Here is a 20,321-nt window from a genome sequence, read left to right as displayed (position 1 = left end):
TACATAATATATGCAAATGCACCTTGTGTTTCCCAATGGAAAGGTATATTATTTATATACTCCAGGGCACTGCAGATAAGTTTCTGTAGAAATACACCATTAAAATCTGGTGGATTTAAGTTCTTAACTTCTCCCACTGTGTCATGTGAGTGCATATGAAAAACCTCTGTTGCCACAACTGACATGACTACTTGGGACATAACCAGAGATGTGGCCTAATTCCATTGTTCTAGACAAACTTATCCTGATATTAGTAAAAACTTGCTGTGAATCTTTTGATTTATAGAAGCAAATTTTGAAAACAAAATTAACATAATATAGCTGCAAAGCAAGGCAAATGACAAATTTTATGAGTGCTTTCCAATTCTCTAGCAATATGGTGGTGAAAAAAACAGAGACAAAGAGATGAGAGAGAGGCAGAAAAGCATCTGTACATATAGAAAGAGGCAGAGAAGCCAGAGACATGAGAGACAAGAGAGATGGTAAAGCATAAAAAGACAAACAGGTGAAAAAACAGGAGAGAGCATAGGTAAACAGAAGGGGAAGAGAGAAAGAGAAATAACTTGATGTTTGCATGCAGATATTCTGCAATTTGGGGACTTTGTATTCCTTTTGCATTTTCTTCAACTAGAAACATACGTTGTCAAATTAAATACATGGAGTACCAGGTCCATTTTTATCAGTTGTTTACATTCCCTTTGTGTCCTTTGAAGTGAAGACAGCTTAGAAAGTTTTTTGAATTTCAGAAAAGACCATGAGTCAAAACAAATGTTCCTCTAAAAGAAAATATTTCCATTCTTTTGTTGCCTTATAAAGCAAATCATTGAAAAGGAAAATGATGAGTGCTATGATTAAATTCTCTACTTTCCTTGTGGCTTCCTATTAAAAAGTCATTATGTCTTTGATTTTAAGTGTTCATTTGGAGCAGTGAGAGGAGTCATTTGGGAAGTCAAAAAGAAATCCCATAGAGGAAAAACTGGTACAAAGTCAGTACAGTGGTACAAGAAAAACCATGATACACAGGAGCAGCAGCAACCACTTATAATGAATCACATCAAATGCAGGAACTCCTTGGGCATTCGCTGGAGGGCCTTATCTGACACTACTTTGCATATCACTAGTGCCTCAGGAGCTGCCTGTGTGACTGAAGCAAGCAGCATCAATTTCTAGGATGTCAGGACAGTGGCAGAGTTCCAAAATATCAAGCCAGCAATTGGCCATTCAATTAAATACCCACTAAAGACCCTTTGTAATGCAAGTATCCCTTGAGTCACAGGACACTGTGTTTCTTAGGATAAGGGTGACAGCACATTGTGTCCTAATGACCCACTCCTTTGAAGGAATTAGATGTCCTGCGCATAACATTTTGCCTGCCTCTACTTCATTCTGTGTAATTTGTCTCAGAATAACTACAATGCAGTTTCTGCTATGCAATTAAAAGATATGTGGGAAGAAAATCATTTTAGAAGTCAGAAAATTCCAAATAAGGAATTGATGCTAGTCCTAGTCCACCCTGTATATAGTCTACCCAAACCCCACTTTTCCCCCCCTCTCATGCATTCATTTTCCTCCAATCACTATTTCTTCATTGTATCCGTCATAGCATGGCCAGATTAATCACCCCAAACCAGGTTTCCATAGGGATAGAATAGAGGTTTGCATGTTGGTGGCACAGCAGCCTTGTATGTTGGTGGCAGCCATCTCTACTGCTCCTGGGGGAAAAAAAGTCTCTTGCTGATGGAGGACCAAGAGTTACCTCTTCTATGTTAGTCACCATACTTCTAACACTCCATTAGAATTCTCCAGAATACGGGCCTCCCCTGTGGCGCAGCGGTTGAGCGCTGGGCTGCGAAGCTACCTGCTGCCTCTGCAGCGCAGGTTCGATCCCTGGCCTCCAGGCGAGGGTCCCACATGGCACGCAGACCTCTCCTGCCACCCACTGCTTCCCTCAGCAGCATACTTCATCAGTCTGCCTGTTCTGTTCCCTGCTCTGGCTCTGGTGAATTCTCTCACCCTCCCGCGCGCTTCTGACTGTACCCAGTGCTTGTATGAATAAATACATCTTTTAAAAAAAAAAAAAGAATTTTCCTGAATACTCTACAGTGTGTTATAATTGTGGCAGTCCAAGGATACATGTGCAGAATGGGAAAAAGTCACTGTGCAGTTTTTACTATTTTTTTTTTATTACCAAGTTGTGCTTTCTAGAAGTCTGTTCCTTTATTTTTTATTTATTTATTTTTTTAATGGGCTACAACTTTTGAATATCTTTGAAATATTTGGTTAACATTTCAGTTAAGGAAAACTTTTTTTCTCTACAAACATGGGAATAGAGAATATTGGCAAACCAGAGCAAATGTTAAATCTGCTTCTGTAAATTGAGCACATTTCTAAGGGAAAAGGATCATTCTGGAAAGGACCATTAAGTAAACCACTACTCCTTCCCCATCTCCCCATTGGCTCTTAAATGTAAATAACCTGGACACTGAATTCAAGAACTGAAATTCTCTGAAACTAGGGAGCTAAACCTCCTGCCCTGGAGTTGGGATTCATAGCAGCAGCCAGGTGTGTTGACCTTCTGAGTTGCTTCTGCCTGGCCATTCTGTGAGCAGCAGAGGAGAGGCGGAAGACACAGGCAGAGGTCTAAATGGTCCTGCTACTTTGATCAGCTCTAAGGGAAGGTCAATTGCAGTGCCTGGAAAAAAAATGTGTCTTTACAGATATCATTTTTGTTGCAGTTCTGATAACATAAAATGTCAGTATAAAAACCACCAACAGAAATGTGAGTGTGCCTCCAACTATGAGACTATTTAAATTAGTTATATTGATCCAAATGGTACAGTTAAAAGCATCATTTAATAGGAGTTGTTGTTCTCTTTTTTCCCATTGGGAATATTAAGGTAATTATTTAAAATGAGATGTTGCAGTCTAGCTCCTGCCGTTCTTTAAAAATGGAAGGAAATCTTGGCTCTCGGCCATCCTGGCCGTTCTTTCATGTAATTTCTTTCTTCTGTTGTTCATGTTAGTAAAATATTAAAGTTAACATCTCATTTGAGAATGAATATGCCTAAATATCAGTCAAAATATGAAAAGAAAGCAGATCAGATAATTAAAATTTCTATCAAATAATCTGCTTACATTTTTAAGGAAGATAATGACTATGAGATGTACTTTTTTGTATGTCTTTGATTATACAGACTGCAGTGTCTGAAACAGCCCATTGCCAGGGATCTCTGGGCTTGAGTCTATAGTCAGGTACCATGTTGGATCAACTTCTCCAAACTCCATTTTTGTCATTAGGAATCTAGGTCGATTCCTAGATTATGGTTACCTCTAAAATTTTATGAAATATAATTCCTCTAGAAATATCCAGTGGTTGGAGAAGAATAGCTGTTACGACATTTCTACAAAAATATGTATTTTAGGACGGTTTCTAAAATAAGTCATAGTTCCAAGCTGTCATTAGGTCCCTAAGCATGTTGTAAGGGAGAGCAAATAGCTCCTCTGTAACAGAAAGAGGATTCTTTCTGTTTAATAGAGCTCAGAAAGCATCTTGATGCCACAGACAGGAGTCCCTGGGCACATGTAGCTCAGGACCATCTCCCTGGATCTTTTGCCAGAAAATTTCGTCAAGCTGCTGTGACCTCCCAATCCATTCTTGACCTCAGACAATTTTAGTAAAGCCCTGTCTGAAGATAATTTTGGCTTCTAAAGACTTAGTAATTTAGAAACTAAGCACATGACATTCCCTTTTGATAAGTCAGGTATATTAAAAACTTTCGAAAAGCTTGTCAAAGCATTTGTCAGAACCATTTTCCTATCTTTCATGCCATGCTTAATACCATTGGGTTGCAAGTGGAAAAACTATAACAAAACCAAAAAAATTCTATTCCACTTAAAAGAAAATTAGTTCTCAAGGTTTTTTTTTTTCCTTTTTGAAAACTATTTGTCTTCTGTACTTTAATTCTGAAATTTTCAGCTTTTGCAATGTTGCTTTTAAAAAGAATTACAGTAATAAAGTATGTCACTTGTAGCCAAACTATAATTTGTACTATCATATAGTAAATACGTGTCACCTATTTTATAGTAAAACGTCACCCATATAGTAAATACGTCTCACCAACATTTTAAATATAAGAAACTCAGTGCATGAGCAAGATATTCAGTATAAATGAATCACCACTTGACTTTATGTATTCTATTGCCACACATCAAAAAAGCTATATTTTGTATCTTAGTAAAGGATTCATCATTTTGTGTAAAGGCAACTACTAAACCCAAAGGATATGGTGACTTAAAATCTATCATGATGTGGTTTCACTGCTGTTTTTTGATACAGCACTTCATTATTGCTTATAAACTTTAGTGTGGTACTCAGAAGGATTTATTTTTAAATACTGCATTCGGCCAGGATGCTGCTGTTAGAAATCTTTGGAAATAACCCTGTGCTGACCCAAGGGAAATTCAGGCACAGAACTGCCAATTGTTAAGATTTTATAGACTCAGAGTTCTAGATACACATTTTTCTCTTTGGCATCACTGGATTCTGTCAGTCTCTTCTATCTACTTCTGAAATTCAGAAAGGAAGCATCAGCATTAAAGGGAACTTCTATTTTCTCATAAATCATTTTGAACAAAATCAAGCTGGCAGTGGAAAAAAGAACTCAAAAATATCATATTCATCCTAAAAATATACAAATTTGACAGTGTTTGAAGATGTTTTTATTGCAGCATTTTGTGTACATTTGTCAAAATGATTTACTTAAATTAATGGCATTGAGCACATTACTCTTAAAATTTTTCTCTTAAAGTATAACGTACAGAAAAGCACATACATGTATAATTGAATGAATGAATGCAAACTTACTATGTAACTGGCATTCATATCAAGAAAAAGAACATTTTTAGCACCCAAGAACCCCCTCTCAAGCTGGCTATGGTCTCTCTGCCTTTCTCCCCCACCCCAACCTTACTACGTTGATATAGCCACTATCCTAACTAACTGCATAGATTAGTTTTAGTTTGACTTGATTTCATGCTTTGAAAAAATGGCAACAGAATGTTGATATGCTCCTTTATTTTAGCTCATTTTCTTAATATGTTTGTAAGATCTTTTGTTTTTCACGTGTTAATTGTATATTTTCTTTTCATTGCTATATTCCATTATGTCTTATTGTGTGAAATACCAACATTATTTAATTCTTTCCACTGTTGATAGAGAATTTGGCTAATATTCAGCTTGGTGTATTAGTATTGCTATGAATATTCTAGTATATATCATTTCTGTTAGCTGTGTATCTAGAAGTGAGATGACAGGGTATGTATATCCTTAGTTTTAGTAGATATTATAGTTTTTCAAAGTAGTTGTAACAATTTACATTTCAGATAAGAGTTCTTCTTGTTCATATCCTTGTTAACATTTGATACTCTTTATCTTTTTTCATTGTAGGCTTTCTTGTAGGTATATAGTGACCAATCCTTGCAGTTTTAATTTGCATATCCCTGAGGACTGATGAAGTTAAGCACTTTGACACATTTACTGGCCATTTTTGTACCTACTTTAGTGAAGTGTCCACTCAAGTCTCTTGTGTTGTCTTTTTCTTAATGACCTGTAGTTCTTTATTCTAGATTAAAGTATTTTGTTAGTATATATTTACTGTAACTATCTCCCACTCTGTGGGTTGTCTTTTCACTCCCTTAATACATTCTTATGCTTAATAGAGTATATGCATCATTTTTTTTTTTTTTTTTTTACGATTAGTACCTTTTTCCTGTTTAAGAAATCTTTGCTTATTCTCAGGTCACAAAAATGTTCTGCTTTTCTCCACTGTTTTACCTTCTAATCCAGAGCTCTTAGAAAACTTTGAGAAACTAAATGTTTTTAATTTAATGCTTTCCATTTTTCTACTTTTTGCTTATGCAATTCCTTCTACCATCCTTCTACATCCGTCTCTCCAAATACTAGTTTTTCCTCAAGATATTATCTTTAGAGAGTGCTCACTATGGAAACACTTATGAATCCAGCTTCTAACCAGATATAATTTCCTTCCTTCTTCACCCTCTTTAACATTTTATGTGATTCCTGACATATCCTGCTTTTTTAGAAGCATAAACTATATGCTCTCTTGAGATACAGCATTGAGTCAGAGGAGTAGGAATTGTTACTAACAACAGTAACTGAAGCTTACTAAACACCTGCTCTGTGTCAGGTATTGGATCAGGTAACGCATAGAAAAATCTCAATTAGTTATCATACCAGTCCCATGATATAGGTACCCTTATTTCCTCCAATTTATAGAAAAGAAAAAAGACATAAAAAGAAGTAAAATCACTATTCCCTGATGTACAAGAAAATGGTAGTTCAGAAGTTATATTTCTCCTAAATTGATACTTTTAATGTGAATAAAACTATCCTTCCTGAAGGACATGCCTTAGTGTCATGCTCAACCCAGAAGCTTTGGGGGGGAGGGTGAAGAATTGATTCATGCTCCAAAAACTGTGGGTAGAAATTATATCTTCCTAGATTTTCACAGTGCCTGTTAGTATATTAAAAGCTCTGAGATGTCTTGCAAAAAAAGAACTGTTTTAAACTTGGTTGAAGCCAGCATTTTATAAGTGTATTTGATGACAGGATCTTTTTCATGAAACAACTTTATATATATAGCTTTTGTATAGGATGATGGCATGGATTTTAGAGTCAGATGAACAGGAATGTGGACACAGGCCCTACTACATCTAAGTGATCTTAATCTCTTGAAGCCTCCCCCTTCTCATTTATGAAACGGGGATAGTAATACAAACTTTATATTATTGTATTAAATCCTGGACACAAATAACTTATCACCAAATGGTAGTAATTGTTATTTTCTTCTCTTAAAAGCTGAAATTCCATCTCACTCAATTTATAATGCCCCTAACTGACAGCACTGTATTTTGAACAGCCGCCCCCCCGCAACTATCTATTGAATTAAATAACACTGCTATTTGGGGGAAAGTATTTTAGATAAATAAATGAGATCTAAAAGCAGACCTTATAGTACATTTTTAAATCTTACATATTACAGTTATTTTAGTATCAGATAGTACGATAAGGTCAAATTTAAGTTTCAACTAATTCCCAACTGCAAAGGGGTCCATTTTAAATCCCTTAGTTTGGGGCCTTCCTGGTGGCACAAGGGGTTAAGACACAACCCATGAAACTATCTGCAGTCACTGCAGCATGAGTTCTCTCCCCAGCCAGGGAGCTACCCACATGGCGCAGCAGACCTCCTGCCTCACTTGCTGCTCCCCTCAGCACTGTATTTCAGTAGATCTGCCTGTTCTGCTCCCCACTCTGTCTCTGGTTAATCCTCTCATCCTCCACACTTCTGGCCTGTACCTCAATTCTTGTATGCATAAATAAATAGATCTTAAAAAAAAAAATCTCGTAGTTTGATGGGAAAATGCTTCTATCTACAGTTGGAGAATGTGTCTATATAACTGAAGTGTTTTCAGGTGGGCAGTTTAATACCAAAAGCTTGTAGCAAAGAACAGAATGGAGTAGTCATATTGCCTGAGTTTGAATTCTTCCCTCTGCATATATAAACTGTGTGAAGTTGGGCTTAAGCTCTCTGTGCCTCAGTTTATTATTTGTAAAATGGGCCTAATAACAATACCTTCTTTATTGGGTTATTGTTAATATATGTACTTATGACTATATTAATTTGACATATATATGAGTATATCTTTAATATATAATAGTTATTTTAAATTTATATAGTGATATGTAATTTAGTATATAGAAATAAATATATATATACACACACAAACATATTTATAGGTCTGTATACATATGTGCAAAGATGTAATATGCTTAGGATAGACTCTAGTCACATTGTATGCACTATAAAGTATTATCTCTTATGATTTGTGGCCTTTTCAGAAGCCATACCCTGTATCAATAGCATATCTTAGCATATCAATAGCCACCTCCTAATGGCTAGGCTTCCTGGTCTCTTGGTAAATTGGTTTCCCTACATGATAAAGTGGTAAAAGAATGGAAATTGAAGAGAATAGAGGTGATATTGGTTGGTGATTGTACTGGTAAGAGTGAAAGTTACTCAGTCTAAAGGCAACAGAAAAGCAGTGAAAAGACAAAAACAAGTTTGGTGGAAAATCTGAAATGCATCTCGTTTTAATTCCTTTAAATAAACCTTTGAGGGTGCTGCAATTGACATTGTCTCCCCTTTTACTGGACAGGGTGAGGGGTACCCCTGAACCCCCAACCAGCCTGCTTTAAATAGGTTCTAGACCCACCACATCAAGACCTACTCTAGAGTGTAAGACCTTTAATGGAAAAGAATTTTAATACAATTAGTGTGCAATAAAGACAAGAAAAGGGAAAGACTAGATAAAATAGTTTCCAATCAAGCACCCAGAGTTACCCATCCCCTCATGGGTAAATGCCCACCCAAACAGCATTGGCCCAAAGCAGGGCCACTGAGGCCCAAAAGCTTGCCATAAGTCTAAATCACCTTCTGGTGGGAACTCATAGGAAAGAGGCAGAAAAGGCCACACAAGCCTGGAAGGAAATGAGCAAAATCAAAATCAAGATAAATGCTGCCATTGTTAACCTTCCCATAGGTCTCTGACGCACACCTGTTTCAAATATCTCCTTCCATGTCCTCCAAGTCCCTGGTACCAGTCCAAGGCTAAGAAGCAAGCAAAGCTTCTTCACTTCTCTCTGCTCCATGTGCCTCCTCCAGGTCTCCTTCCTCTCCATCCTGCTTCCTTCCTTCCCCAGTCTCCTCTCCAGCTTCTCCTCCCTGCTCAGCTCCACCATCCCTTGGGTGAGACAGGGAGCCTGGAACCTCCCCTTTCCCTGAGGACCACCCTGTTACACCCCCAACAGATTTTTATACTTTTTTAATTTTAATACTCACTAAAGCAGACACACATAATAGTGGCATAAAAAGGAAATACTTCAGGGTTTATAAGAAAGATAGGTAGGTAAGGCGAGAGACAGACAGATTTTAGTTCATTTTATAAATCCTTTCCCATGCAGATTTGCCTTTCTAAAGCTGAAGTATGTTTGTTTGAGTTATGGTTCCAAAAAAATGACCCGCTAGGAAGCTGCCAGGGTAACCATTTAATAAGGTAAAATTAAGCCCCCACTCTTTGCCCAGCCCACAGGTTTGGGTAGTTTGAATAGATAAGGGAATTGATAAAGCTGCTAATAGGGTACCAGACCAAAAGACCTGATCATTTCCTCCGTGAACGGGGAAGCAGGGCCAGGATACATTTTGTGTCAAAGATCAATGCCTAAGACTAGATATCCCAGCAAATAACGTAGTATTAGGGAAAACTAAGAGAAGTGTATTATACTCCATTTTCACCTGCTTTCTTACTTCGGGTGCTGAAGGAAATTCTGTGGGGACTATATGGTGGGAGGGGCGGGGGAAGCAAATATTGTTTAAAAATGAACAATGTAAAAAATAAATAAAAATTTTTTGAAAAATACTACTACAGTTAAAAAAAAAGTATATTTCAACAAATCCACCTTTTCTGTTCTTCACTCTGTCTCTAATGAATTCTTTCATCACAGTGCCTCTGGCCTCACCCCAATATTTCTTGCCAGTACAGAAGCCTCAAGGGTATCACCTAAATAGACCTTCAAGATTATATTTCTAAAGGTCAAAGACTAAAGCAGCAATTTCATCGTCACCTGATCCTCAAATGAGGCTTTATTGTGATGGATTATGACATAAACCGTTGACATAATAAAGTACCTATTATGTTACAGAGACAGTTGGCTGAAATAATAGTTTTCTTTATAATCACAGTAGTGAGTTGTCTTTCACATATTCTTATTTTCATAGTTATAGAGGAATACAACTTAGATTTACCATCAAAATTAAATTTATGGAAGAATACAAGTGTATTCTTATAAGAGAGTACATGAACCTGTGGAATTTCTGTGGCAAGAGTGGTGACTGTTAGATCTTTGTGGTATGCATGCCTGTGTATGTATTTAATTTTAGAACATTTAGATAAATATGTGTACATCAAGTGCTGTAAAGTACTTTGTTTTCAAATGAGGTTTGGAACACTGTTTTGAACTGATTCATTGTGATATATACAAGATTATATCCTATGCGTTGAAACAGAAGTAGCTAAAGCAGGTATCTTATATAAGGTTGACACACAAAAGACAAAAGTTGGTCCTGTCCCAAACCACCCTTTGTGTTTACAAACCTGCTCATTATATTTTCAACCCTATTTATTTCTTGGAATCCTTGAGCTTTAGAGATATTAAGTGTTTTCTTGCAGGATGCAATGCATTTTCACCAAATTTCTGCATCCTGGCATTGGTGTATTCTGAGGTGAGAAGAAATGCCTCTGAACAGCAGCAGCAGCAACAGTATAATCTAAAATAAGGTGGCAGAGGGATCAAAGCATGAACTAACCTGTGCAAAAAATGCACTTTTTCCCCGTTCATTTCTCCTTTGGAAAAACTTCCTTTGAAGTGTTCCTCTTGGTGAAGAAATATTAAAAAGCATGTTTCAAAGTGAAAAGCACAAGGCTGAGGTGAGGGAATTGATGAAAGCATAGTTTATATTTATTCAGAAGATCTACCAGTACTTTAAAACAATCTGTGTTTAACATGGCAAATTGTCTGTCATTAAAATGCTAATTAAATGGTAAACAGCTGCTAAGTTTTTTATGCTAATTAATGGTGGCATCTAAGTAGTTCACAAGCCTTGTCTTTATTAGCATAGATATTTGATTGGGTAAGGGAGGATCATTGTGCATTCTGACCTTTGTTGATGGAGCAATCTGTTTGTCAAGTTGCTGCATTCTATTTGCTTTGAGTTTGTTAGTACAAAGTGACTCTCACCAGGCCCATAGGGGGCCATGTATTACACAGTATTACCAGAGTGTCTATTTGTAGGCTTGGGAAGAAAATTTTTTTCTTCGCTTTGGGAGATCCATCATGGCAAAATCATACATTTGTTCACCAGGCAGTTTTAAAGTAGAATACTAAGGTATACATTTTATGTTTTAGTTTTTTTAACAACAATAATAATTATACCTTATAAAAAGTCACTGCTTTAATGTAAGAAATATCTGTTTTGCAATTTAGCTAAGATTTTAAAGGAAAGTTTTTAAAATATTTTAATAAGTGCCTCTGCAATGTTTGTCATATCGATATAGTACATCATCTTGAATCCATAAGTTCCAAAGTTGGCAATGAATGTCACCTTAACTAATTAGAAGAAACATGGAATTAAATACAGGGTGGTTATGTGAATGGTAGGCTGTGTTCAGAGTGTTTACTTGGAAATCAGTAAAAACAATACTGTTTGATCTCTTCTTTTGCTTCTTTCTCTCATTTACTGATACTCTATTCCCTGACAAATGGCATAGATATAAAGACTCCCACTACAGATAAATGTTTTAGATGGCACTATTCTTTTTTCTGTTTTTAGGATCAATGTAAATGAGGTTGAAGGTCCCCTGGATGCTATTGCTAAAAATGTTCTGCAATGATTTGAAATATGATGCAGATTTTCTTAAGGAAATACATTACAAAAAATTCATTGAAATAAAGATTTTAATTATTCAGGAACACGATAAGAACATTGGTAGACATTTTAATAGTTGGGGCATTTTCCCATGTTCATTTTTCCTTGAAGTTAGTAGGGGCATTAGGGCATATAGTTACATGAGGTTCTATATGGACAAGCCAGGAGAAATTGAAATACTCATACATTGCTAGTGGAAATGTAAATTGCTTCAGCTGTTTGGAAAACATTCTTGAAGTTCTCAAAAGGATCAATTATATAATTACCATGTGACACAACCATCCCCAATTCCACACTTAGAGACATACCTAAAAGAACTGAAGATAGATAGATAGACAGATAGATAGATAGATAGATAGATAGATAGATAGATAGATAGATAGATACAAAAAAACTTACACTGCACCAGGAGTGAACCTTGGAAACATTATGCCAAATGAAAGAAAATATTCGCCAAAAAACTCAGATGATTTCATTTAAATGAAATGTCCAGAATAAGGAGATCTATACAGACAGAGAATAAATTAGTGGTTGGCAGAAGCTGAGGGTTTTGGGAGAAAATGTGGAATGACTGCTAAAATGGATATGGAGTTTCTTTTAGGGGTCATGAAAATGTTCTAAAGTTGATTGTAGCGATAGTTACACAAGTCTTTGAATATGCTAAAAAACATTGAGTTGTACACTTGGATACAGTGGGTGAATTCTCTGGTATGTGAATTTTATCTCAATAAAGCTATTATATATATATTTTTAAAAAGTCTTACCAGAGCCTGTCTCCTGGTGAGCCATCTGCATCAGCAGTTACTTATCTGCAGGCTCTGGAGGCTACAGATTGAAGAAAAATGCTTATTGCTAAAGAGTGCTTTAAATCCCCTACACATGTGCTAAAACAGATATCTAAAGAGATGACAGCTAATGTAATTGTTAAAAGGGAGAGGTGCTAAAATAATGTAAAACTTATTAGAAATAGAAGTTGAAGACAAAAATTTGAGCTCCTGTCCTGATTCTTCCGTGTCCCCCAATACCCTGCTCTTACCCACACTATAATCATTCCTTTTAGATTCTCTTTAGATTTAGAGATTTAGATATCCAAAATCTAGACAACCTATTTCCCTCAAAGTAAGAAGAAATTTCCACTTGTTTTTTTAGAGAACAAATAGTTTGAGTCATAACATTCTTGGGAGCAGACAATAACTATAAGAGACCAAGGTTTCTTCTCCTTGTAAAGACCCAATAATTATCTCTAATTTGTATAAAACATGTCTACTAGTATTCTGTTATTCTGAATAGTAAAGAGCATGCCATTTCAAGAGGTTGCTCCCCTCCTCCTACATTTTAATCAACAGCAATGATTGAACACCACAATATTCTGCCCCACTTGCAGGCAAGAATCTGGGTACTATGTATCTCAGCTGAGTGAGAGGAGTCTTTGGTTCTTACCATACAGACACATTCTGAATCACAGTCTTAGAAAATGAGCAGGATTACTCCCTTTTAGCTCTTATTTCTTCCTCCTGTGCCAGTCACTTCCAGGGCAACTTTCTTTCCTGCAAGTTGCAGCTCAGCACTGTTATTTTTGTGTTGTAGGTTGTGGAGGGATATGGATGTGGGTGAGAGATTGAATTCATTTTTTTTGTTTGTTTGTTTTGGGCAGGTAGTACATGCCACACTACTACCCTCCCTGCTCTGGTGCGCACACCTACCCTGATGATGCAGCCTTCACTGGATATTAAACCATTCATGTCTTTTCCAATGGACAGTAATTCCGCTGTTGGGCTCTTTCCAAATTTTAACACAGTAAGTAAATGCAGTTTTCTTTTATTTGTGCCCTCTTTAATTTCTTTCTTTTATTATATTTGTGAACAGTTGAAGATGTAACCGGTTTCTAAAATGTATACTTTTAGATCATTTATTGTTTATACTGCGTAGTGGTATTATGAAAGATAGTGATTCACCCATGAGAGTTAGTCCAAACAATAGCCAGCATATTTATTTTACAAGTATTTCCACAGTTGACTTTTCACTTGCTGCTTTGTATGATTTTGACAGACTTTTCATTGGCCTGAGAACCCATATCACTTTTGGGATGCTGTTCACATGCTCAGCAACACAGTTTAGAAATATCAAGCCACATTGATTTTTCCCTACTACTTGAAGGGGAAAGTGAATACTTTATCTCCCTCAGTACATTTTTATTTGGGAGATACTTTAGATAGACTCTTACACAAACAGAATTTTTATTTGGCAGCTGTTGTGGATTATGTGATTCTTAGTTTATTAGTAAAAGAAAAAAGAAACTCTGTTTTTATGTATTGTTTGCATAATATTTTGACACATGATATTTAATATATGATAAATATTAGTGAATTCTGATAATTACCAATAGTGTTTATTCAGGTCAGCTGGCCTTACTTTATCTGGATGAAAGACATTTTGTAGGTGTGTCTAGTGGAGCGTGGCATCTTTCTCAACAGTAGAATTCAGCATAAAATTACTTCATAGCCAGAATCTAAGTTTATAGTATGAGAAAGGGTAAACACTCCAAGTGATTGCACGAATTGTATCTCTTCAATCAATAAATTCACTCAGTTGGGGCATGATGGGCTACATGAGTGACAAAGCATTATAGAATATACCATAATTAAGAAAAAGAATTGCATTATCAACACCTCCAGACAGTGAGCATCTGAAATACCTTTGGATGTTACCTTTTGCAAATTTATCTTCTGTAAGAAGTGAAAACAGCAAGAGGATTTTTCCTCAAGGGTTGTAAATAAAATCTGCTGACAGGCCTTCTGTCATGGCTTAGCATTATAAGGTAATTAGAGGGTAAGGGTCCAGCCAACTGTTTAAAGAACACCGACCTTAACTTAGCAAGTAAGCAGTTGTATGTTTTTGTCTTCTTTGGGTCTTTTAGAGGCAAGGCAGGCAGTTAAAAAAAAGAAGCATAAAAGTTGAGTATCATTTCTAGTGCAGTGGAGCATCTCAGTAAAGATAAATCATGTCTGCCCTGGTCATATTAATCCATCAGGAGTGACTGCTCAAAAGCATCACCCATGCCATTTCAGAAAACTTGATCTTAAGCGTGCTGATGTTATCTTCTATCAAAATGTGGATGCTACATTCCAGACTTAACTGAATTAAACTATACTGTTAGATAGTCATTAAGTATTTGTGTTTTTATTAAAGTACATTTGGAAAACAGCGTTTGTAGCCACTGCAGAAGTCTAATCGCTATCTGGAAGTCAACCTAACAATATGGACAGAATAATTGGTTCCTACTGTGGTTCACTTCTCTTTTTTAGCACAATACATAGATACATGTTTCAAAAATTCTAATTAAACATTAACTTTGAAAGCAAAATGTGAAAGTTACCATTCCCTGTCCCTGTGTACATACTTAATTCCTTTAATAGAGGAAATTGCCCTGAGCAGCTGATTTGCATCCTTCTGGTCATCTTTCCAGTCCCCTTCTAGAAATATGAAATGTACATACCTAATAACCCAATCACAGTTGCCTTTTCACAACTGTGGTCATCTAATTACACTATTATCTAAGTCCACTTCTTTCAATTATCAGAATGTCTTACATATAACTATCTGTTCTTCAGGCCTATAAAATGAAATTGGAAAGAACTTTTTCACAAAATTTTTTAAGATAAAAAGGCAGTTTCATAATGAATTATTAATGTATATGGCTTAGAGGTATACTAACTTGCCTTCTTGCTGCCTAACTTATTTACCGTAGCTAGAAATTAAGTTTAAGGTAGGTATAAGAAAAACCAAAGAATTACTCTACTAACAACAGCTCACTTTTTTTCATTCTTGAAAGAAAAATAAACTTGTAATTTTCAAATTAAATTACCTTCTGTCAAGGTCAAGAATGGAGCAAAAAACTACATGAAATAATTTTTCTACTGTTTCTACAGTATAACCAAGGCTTTTGTCAGACAGAGTATTATATACTTTGAGAGTATGATTAAAAATTAAGATCTCACAAGCAGAATCCTCTATCATGCCAAAATAAAAGAACTTGCAAGATAGTGGGTCACTTTGATTTTTCACTGAATTGCACTTTCAGTGATTTTAATCCTTTTTCCATAGACTTTTCCATTTTAGTGTACAATTCATCCAACATATTTCCTAGGGCAATTTCATAAAAATCGCTGTCCATATTTTCCCAGGAAAGAATTTTTGCGTCACTAATAACAATAATTACACAAACTTAGCTTATTTGTGATTTTACATCCTTCAAAAACTCAGATCTTATAACACTTTAGTTGACTATTATTCCTATTGTTTAGAGAAGGAAAGAGTTAGGAAGGAAGAAATAAGACTTGAATTAGAATCTTCTAACTTTAAAACTCATGTTCTGGCTTTTCTATGGTTCTTTTGGTCTATGTCACCTCCCACCTCATTCACTGTGAACAAAGCTCAATCAGAAATCTTTTGTGCTCTTTTTTGGAAGCATAGTAGACAATTTTCAGTAGAATCATTAAGTAGAGAAAGGAAAAGCTTTTTTGAATGTGTAAAATAAACCTCTACAGTCTGTGAAGCAGAATATATTTTTAAAAGTTATAATTTTTTGTTAACAAATTTTAAAAGTATATGCTACTTACTAGTTCCCTTGTTCTTTGTAAACCAAGGTGAAAGCTATTATAATCACTTTATTAATCAAGAGTACTATGAGTAGATATAAGAAATACATTTTAATTCAGAATTATTATCAGAAGAATGAAAACACTGTACTCTGAGACTATAACTGAAAATTTTGGGGTTTTGAAGCTTTGCTGTATAAGTAAATTTAAATTATATATGTATATATATACATAGCTATATAAAAAACAATTTTTTCTTTTTGTTTTTGTGGTGGAACATGATAATGTTTCATGAGAAACATAGCAAGAATGAAGTGAGATTCTTTCATATTCCAAAACAAAATAGGTGCCTGTTCTCTTCTAAATTGTACACAATGAAGAGTTTAATTTAGTAGTTGTCTTATATTCCGCACTGACAAAATCTCTTTCAGTGTGTATATAAGGAATAAGCAAATAATTTGTGTCCAAGCAGAGTTATAAAGAGTCATACAGACAAAGATGGAGTTTGGATCACAGATAATTTATGATGGGCTATGTGTCAAGGATGCACGTCTGGAGAATGATGATGTTAACACTGTACTTCAGCAGTTGTATTTTATAGCGGGACTGTTTTGATCCGCTTATAGGTAAAAGACTGTGCAAACCAAGACATAAATTTTTAAAGATCTTGATCTTTATATCTAAAGTGTAATAGGCTTCTCTGCCTGGCTACCCAATAATGCTTATTTCCATCACTGAGACCCCCGCCTTCCACTGTTTGTCATTCAGGGCTTAACTTAAATGTGGGAAGTCTTCTGTGACTCTTCAAATCTGAATGAAGTTTCCATCCTCTGTATTTCCAACAAGCTTCCAGACTACTTCCATTATAGAAGTTGCCACACCACATTCTAATTACATGATTATCTATCTTCACTTAAAATGTCAGATCCCTGAGCAGAGGGGTTATATCTTGTCATTTTTGTGTGCTTGGTGTCTGGCACAGGAGTTCAATAAAACTTTTTTGAAGGAGAGGGTGGAGGAAGTGAGAAAAGGACAGAGGAAGAGGGCTCAGCTGCTGGATTTCAATGGTTTTCCCCCATCTCCACATCCAGCAAAAGCGCTTAAGAGCCCTTTCTAAGTAAAAGTATTAAGTCCAGTTTGCTTTTATTTTCCTGAGAACTATCATCATCCTTTTTTTAATTTGAAGACAGTAATTAGTTATAAACTGTTCACCAGTTATAGTTCTGGCTTTCTGTGTGTGGATGGCATGAAAGTTTTGCAAGTATTTACTATATTCCTTCTCCCAGACCCTACTCTTAAAAGCATTTACTTAACAAAGTCACTATTTGTTGAATTTTACTGAAAACATAATATATTCACAGAAGAGTGCTAGGTTTGGGGAAGAGGATAAACTAAATAAATAAAACAAAAATTTCCTAGTCCCCAGGAAACTTATGAGCATAAATAGACTAGAAAAAGCAAGAGAATAGTAAAAACCAAGAAATACAGGCAAAGTGAAAATAGTTACTCAAGTTTACATGTTCAAGAAACCATAAAGAATTTTTTTTATACTAGTAGTGCTATTTTCATTATTTTGTTAATCACTTTAAACTTGGCAGATGCTCCATGGTCATCCTTTAGTTAATGCATAAATTTTGGTAACTGCCAAAATCTGTTCAATAATCTCTCCTATTAAAATTAAAACCTCCCATCTCCTTTATTGTAGATACAACTTTTATCATCATTTAACCCAGCTACACTTTGTATTTAACATCTGGTATAGGCATAATACTTGCTGTTTAATTCCCCTTAGGAAGAGACTTCTTTAGAATTTAAATAAGTTGCATACTTATCATGAGGAATGTATCAGGGTTAATATGATAAATCCTTATAGAAGACACATACACAAACCATATGAACCTTCCCAGATTAATATATGAATATCTAACACCCAAGTGAGATGGGACCTTTAAGAGGAATTAGGGCTAGATGAAGTCATAAGGGTGGTGCCCAGACCCAGATAATGGAATAAATGGCCTTAAAGAAGAGGCACCGTCTCCCCTCACCCCAGAGAGCTTGTCCTCTCTCCATGTAATGACATATAAGGCAGCCATCTATAAATCAAGATGAAAACTCTCAACAGATTCTGACCATGTTGGCTTCCAGATCTGGGATGCTAGCCTCCAGAATTGTGAAAAAATGAATTTCTGCTACTTAAGCCACCCAGTATTTGGTACTTTGTTGTGGCAGACTAGGAAACATATGCAATCTATATATCGCATGTGATAAGTATATAAAATTTCCTTTCAACAGCCACATATTGGGTACAAGCATAGGTGCATAGGTGCACCTCTCCAGCACTATAGCTATATTAAGGGATACCTCAAGACCACAGTAATCTGTCAGTTCCTCTGCAAATTAATGGGCATTGTCCATTCCTCTTTGTTTCAAAAGTCTTTGTGAGTACTGCCATGTTTTTACAACTGCTCTCCAGGAATGTGAAGAAAACATAATGGAGGTCACTGCTGCTTTACTGCAAGAGTCTTAGTAATCTACCTCAATTTTGTGAAAAATAGTCCGATCTATAATACCTACCTTGAAATTATCTCTTCCTGACTCATGAACAATACATGGAGCAGAGTAAAGATTATTTCTAAAAGTATAGAGTCCCAAATTGCCCTGTGAGCCTTTGAATCACTCATGGCCAGTTGTGAAATGATCTATAGGTTTATCATTTATTTTCACATTCTGGGTTTAAGAGTCATAGTTTGGCAATATCAATGAGAATTTAAATTTTTTCTTTCTTGGAGTAGAAGTAATAATGTATTTTTTAAGGAAGTCAAAAAGAAATTTTGCATCAAGATCACATTTACTTGGCTAAGTCATGCCTGTTGCTCATGAGGTGTAATTTTAAGGAAACCTGAAGAAAGAAGATTTGGCTTTTTTACCTGCCTTTAATACTTTGATCTATTTAATGAAGTCCTTATTTAAGTATTTGGATACATATTTTTTCTTGTATTTGATTTTAAGTAAAATACTAATACAACCCAAATATGAATCTTTGCCATTTAGGTCTTCTTTTTTATGCTAGTGCTTTGATGTCATTTAAAAGTTATATATTCTTAAGAAATTGTATATCTTAAGATATTGTATATCCAACAGCTTAAAATGGCACATACATCCCAAATAAAAAAGATAATATGGCTGAATGTTTATTTTGTGGTATTCTTGGAATATTTTGAAGGGTCATATTCATTTATCTATTCTAAAGAAACATGGTATTAAAATATTCCAAGTTGAAATTTTCCATGGTTTCTCAAATTTACTTGAAGAAAGCAAAGGATCATTGCCTCTTTTCATACTTAGGAAAGTCAGCAACTATATTCCTTAGATCATAAGAAAAAGATGGCCATGGGAAATCTTTGAAATCTGGAACAAAGATTTTACACAATTATTTAAACATAGATTCTTGCCTAGAAAATTTTACATCCCTATTAAATACAATACAGAGAAAAATGATCTAAATATAACCAATGGGAGGAAAATAAAACTATACAGTGACCACTGTACTGTTGATCCCTCTCCTCTTCAAATCACAAGCATGTCATTTTAAAATTTAACTCCTGATCTCTTTAGATAAATCTCATGATTTACCTACTAAAGATTTTGTCCTTAAATCTCCCTGTTGTCTACTCTTAAGACCCTTTTAGAATATGTGAGATACCATTCATGTGGTATATATGTATGTCTACATGTATACTTACATGTGTGGTCACATGTAATTAAATTATTTGTTCAGAGAGTCTCAGAAAAGGCATTCATTCACAACTACTTACGGAATATCTACATGTGCAGGTCATTGTGCTAAGGTAGTGTTATAGTAGCAGTAGGCAGTAGGCAGCAGTAGGCAGCTTCTGTCAGAAGCTTAAGACAGAAGCTGCCTACTGCTGTCTAGTAGGAATTGCATCCTCTTCTTGTACAATTCATCATAACATAAGAGGTTCTGCTCATAGTGCATAGTCAATGCAAGTGAAAGAAGCTGCCAAGAAACATCAGATTAAGACTTTGATGAACCCTTATAAGGTGAGGGAACACAAAATTTTAGGAGCCCCAAAAAAGAGGCACCCTCAGTCCCACCCACTATGTCCTCTTGTGTGTCACTTTCATTACCCTGGTCTCAACC

The 20,321-nt window shown here is 35.5% G+C and overlaps 1 protein-coding gene across 4 annotated transcripts in view; it reads left to right on the top strand.

The window, feature by feature from the left end:
- Positions 1–20,321, top strand: part of ZNF385B (zinc finger protein 385B) — a gene marked incomplete at both ends in the record, with an annotated part of 271,533 nt that overhangs the window by 173,866 nt on the left and 77,346 nt on the right. For 3 of the 4 annotated variants that reach the window (XM_084250570.1, XM_084250568.1, XM_084250569.1), the window contains one exon: positions 13,220–13,358. In XM_084250570.1, coding sequence (XP_084106696.1) covers positions 13,220–13,358 — 139 coding nt within the window. Of the gene's footprint in view, positions 1–13,215; positions 13,359–20,321 lie in introns of all 4 variants that reach the window. The other variant, XM_084250567.1, reaches the window with a different exon arrangement.

The sequence above is a fragment of the Talpa europaea genome (genome assembly GCF_964194135.1).
Source record: "Talpa europaea genome assembly, chromosome: 1".
Taxonomy (NCBI): domain Eukaryota; kingdom Metazoa; phylum Chordata; class Mammalia; order Eulipotyphla; family Talpidae; genus Talpa; species Talpa europaea.
The sequence above is the reverse complement of the archived record's forward strand: the minus strand, read 5'-3'. Positions and strand labels throughout refer to the sequence as shown.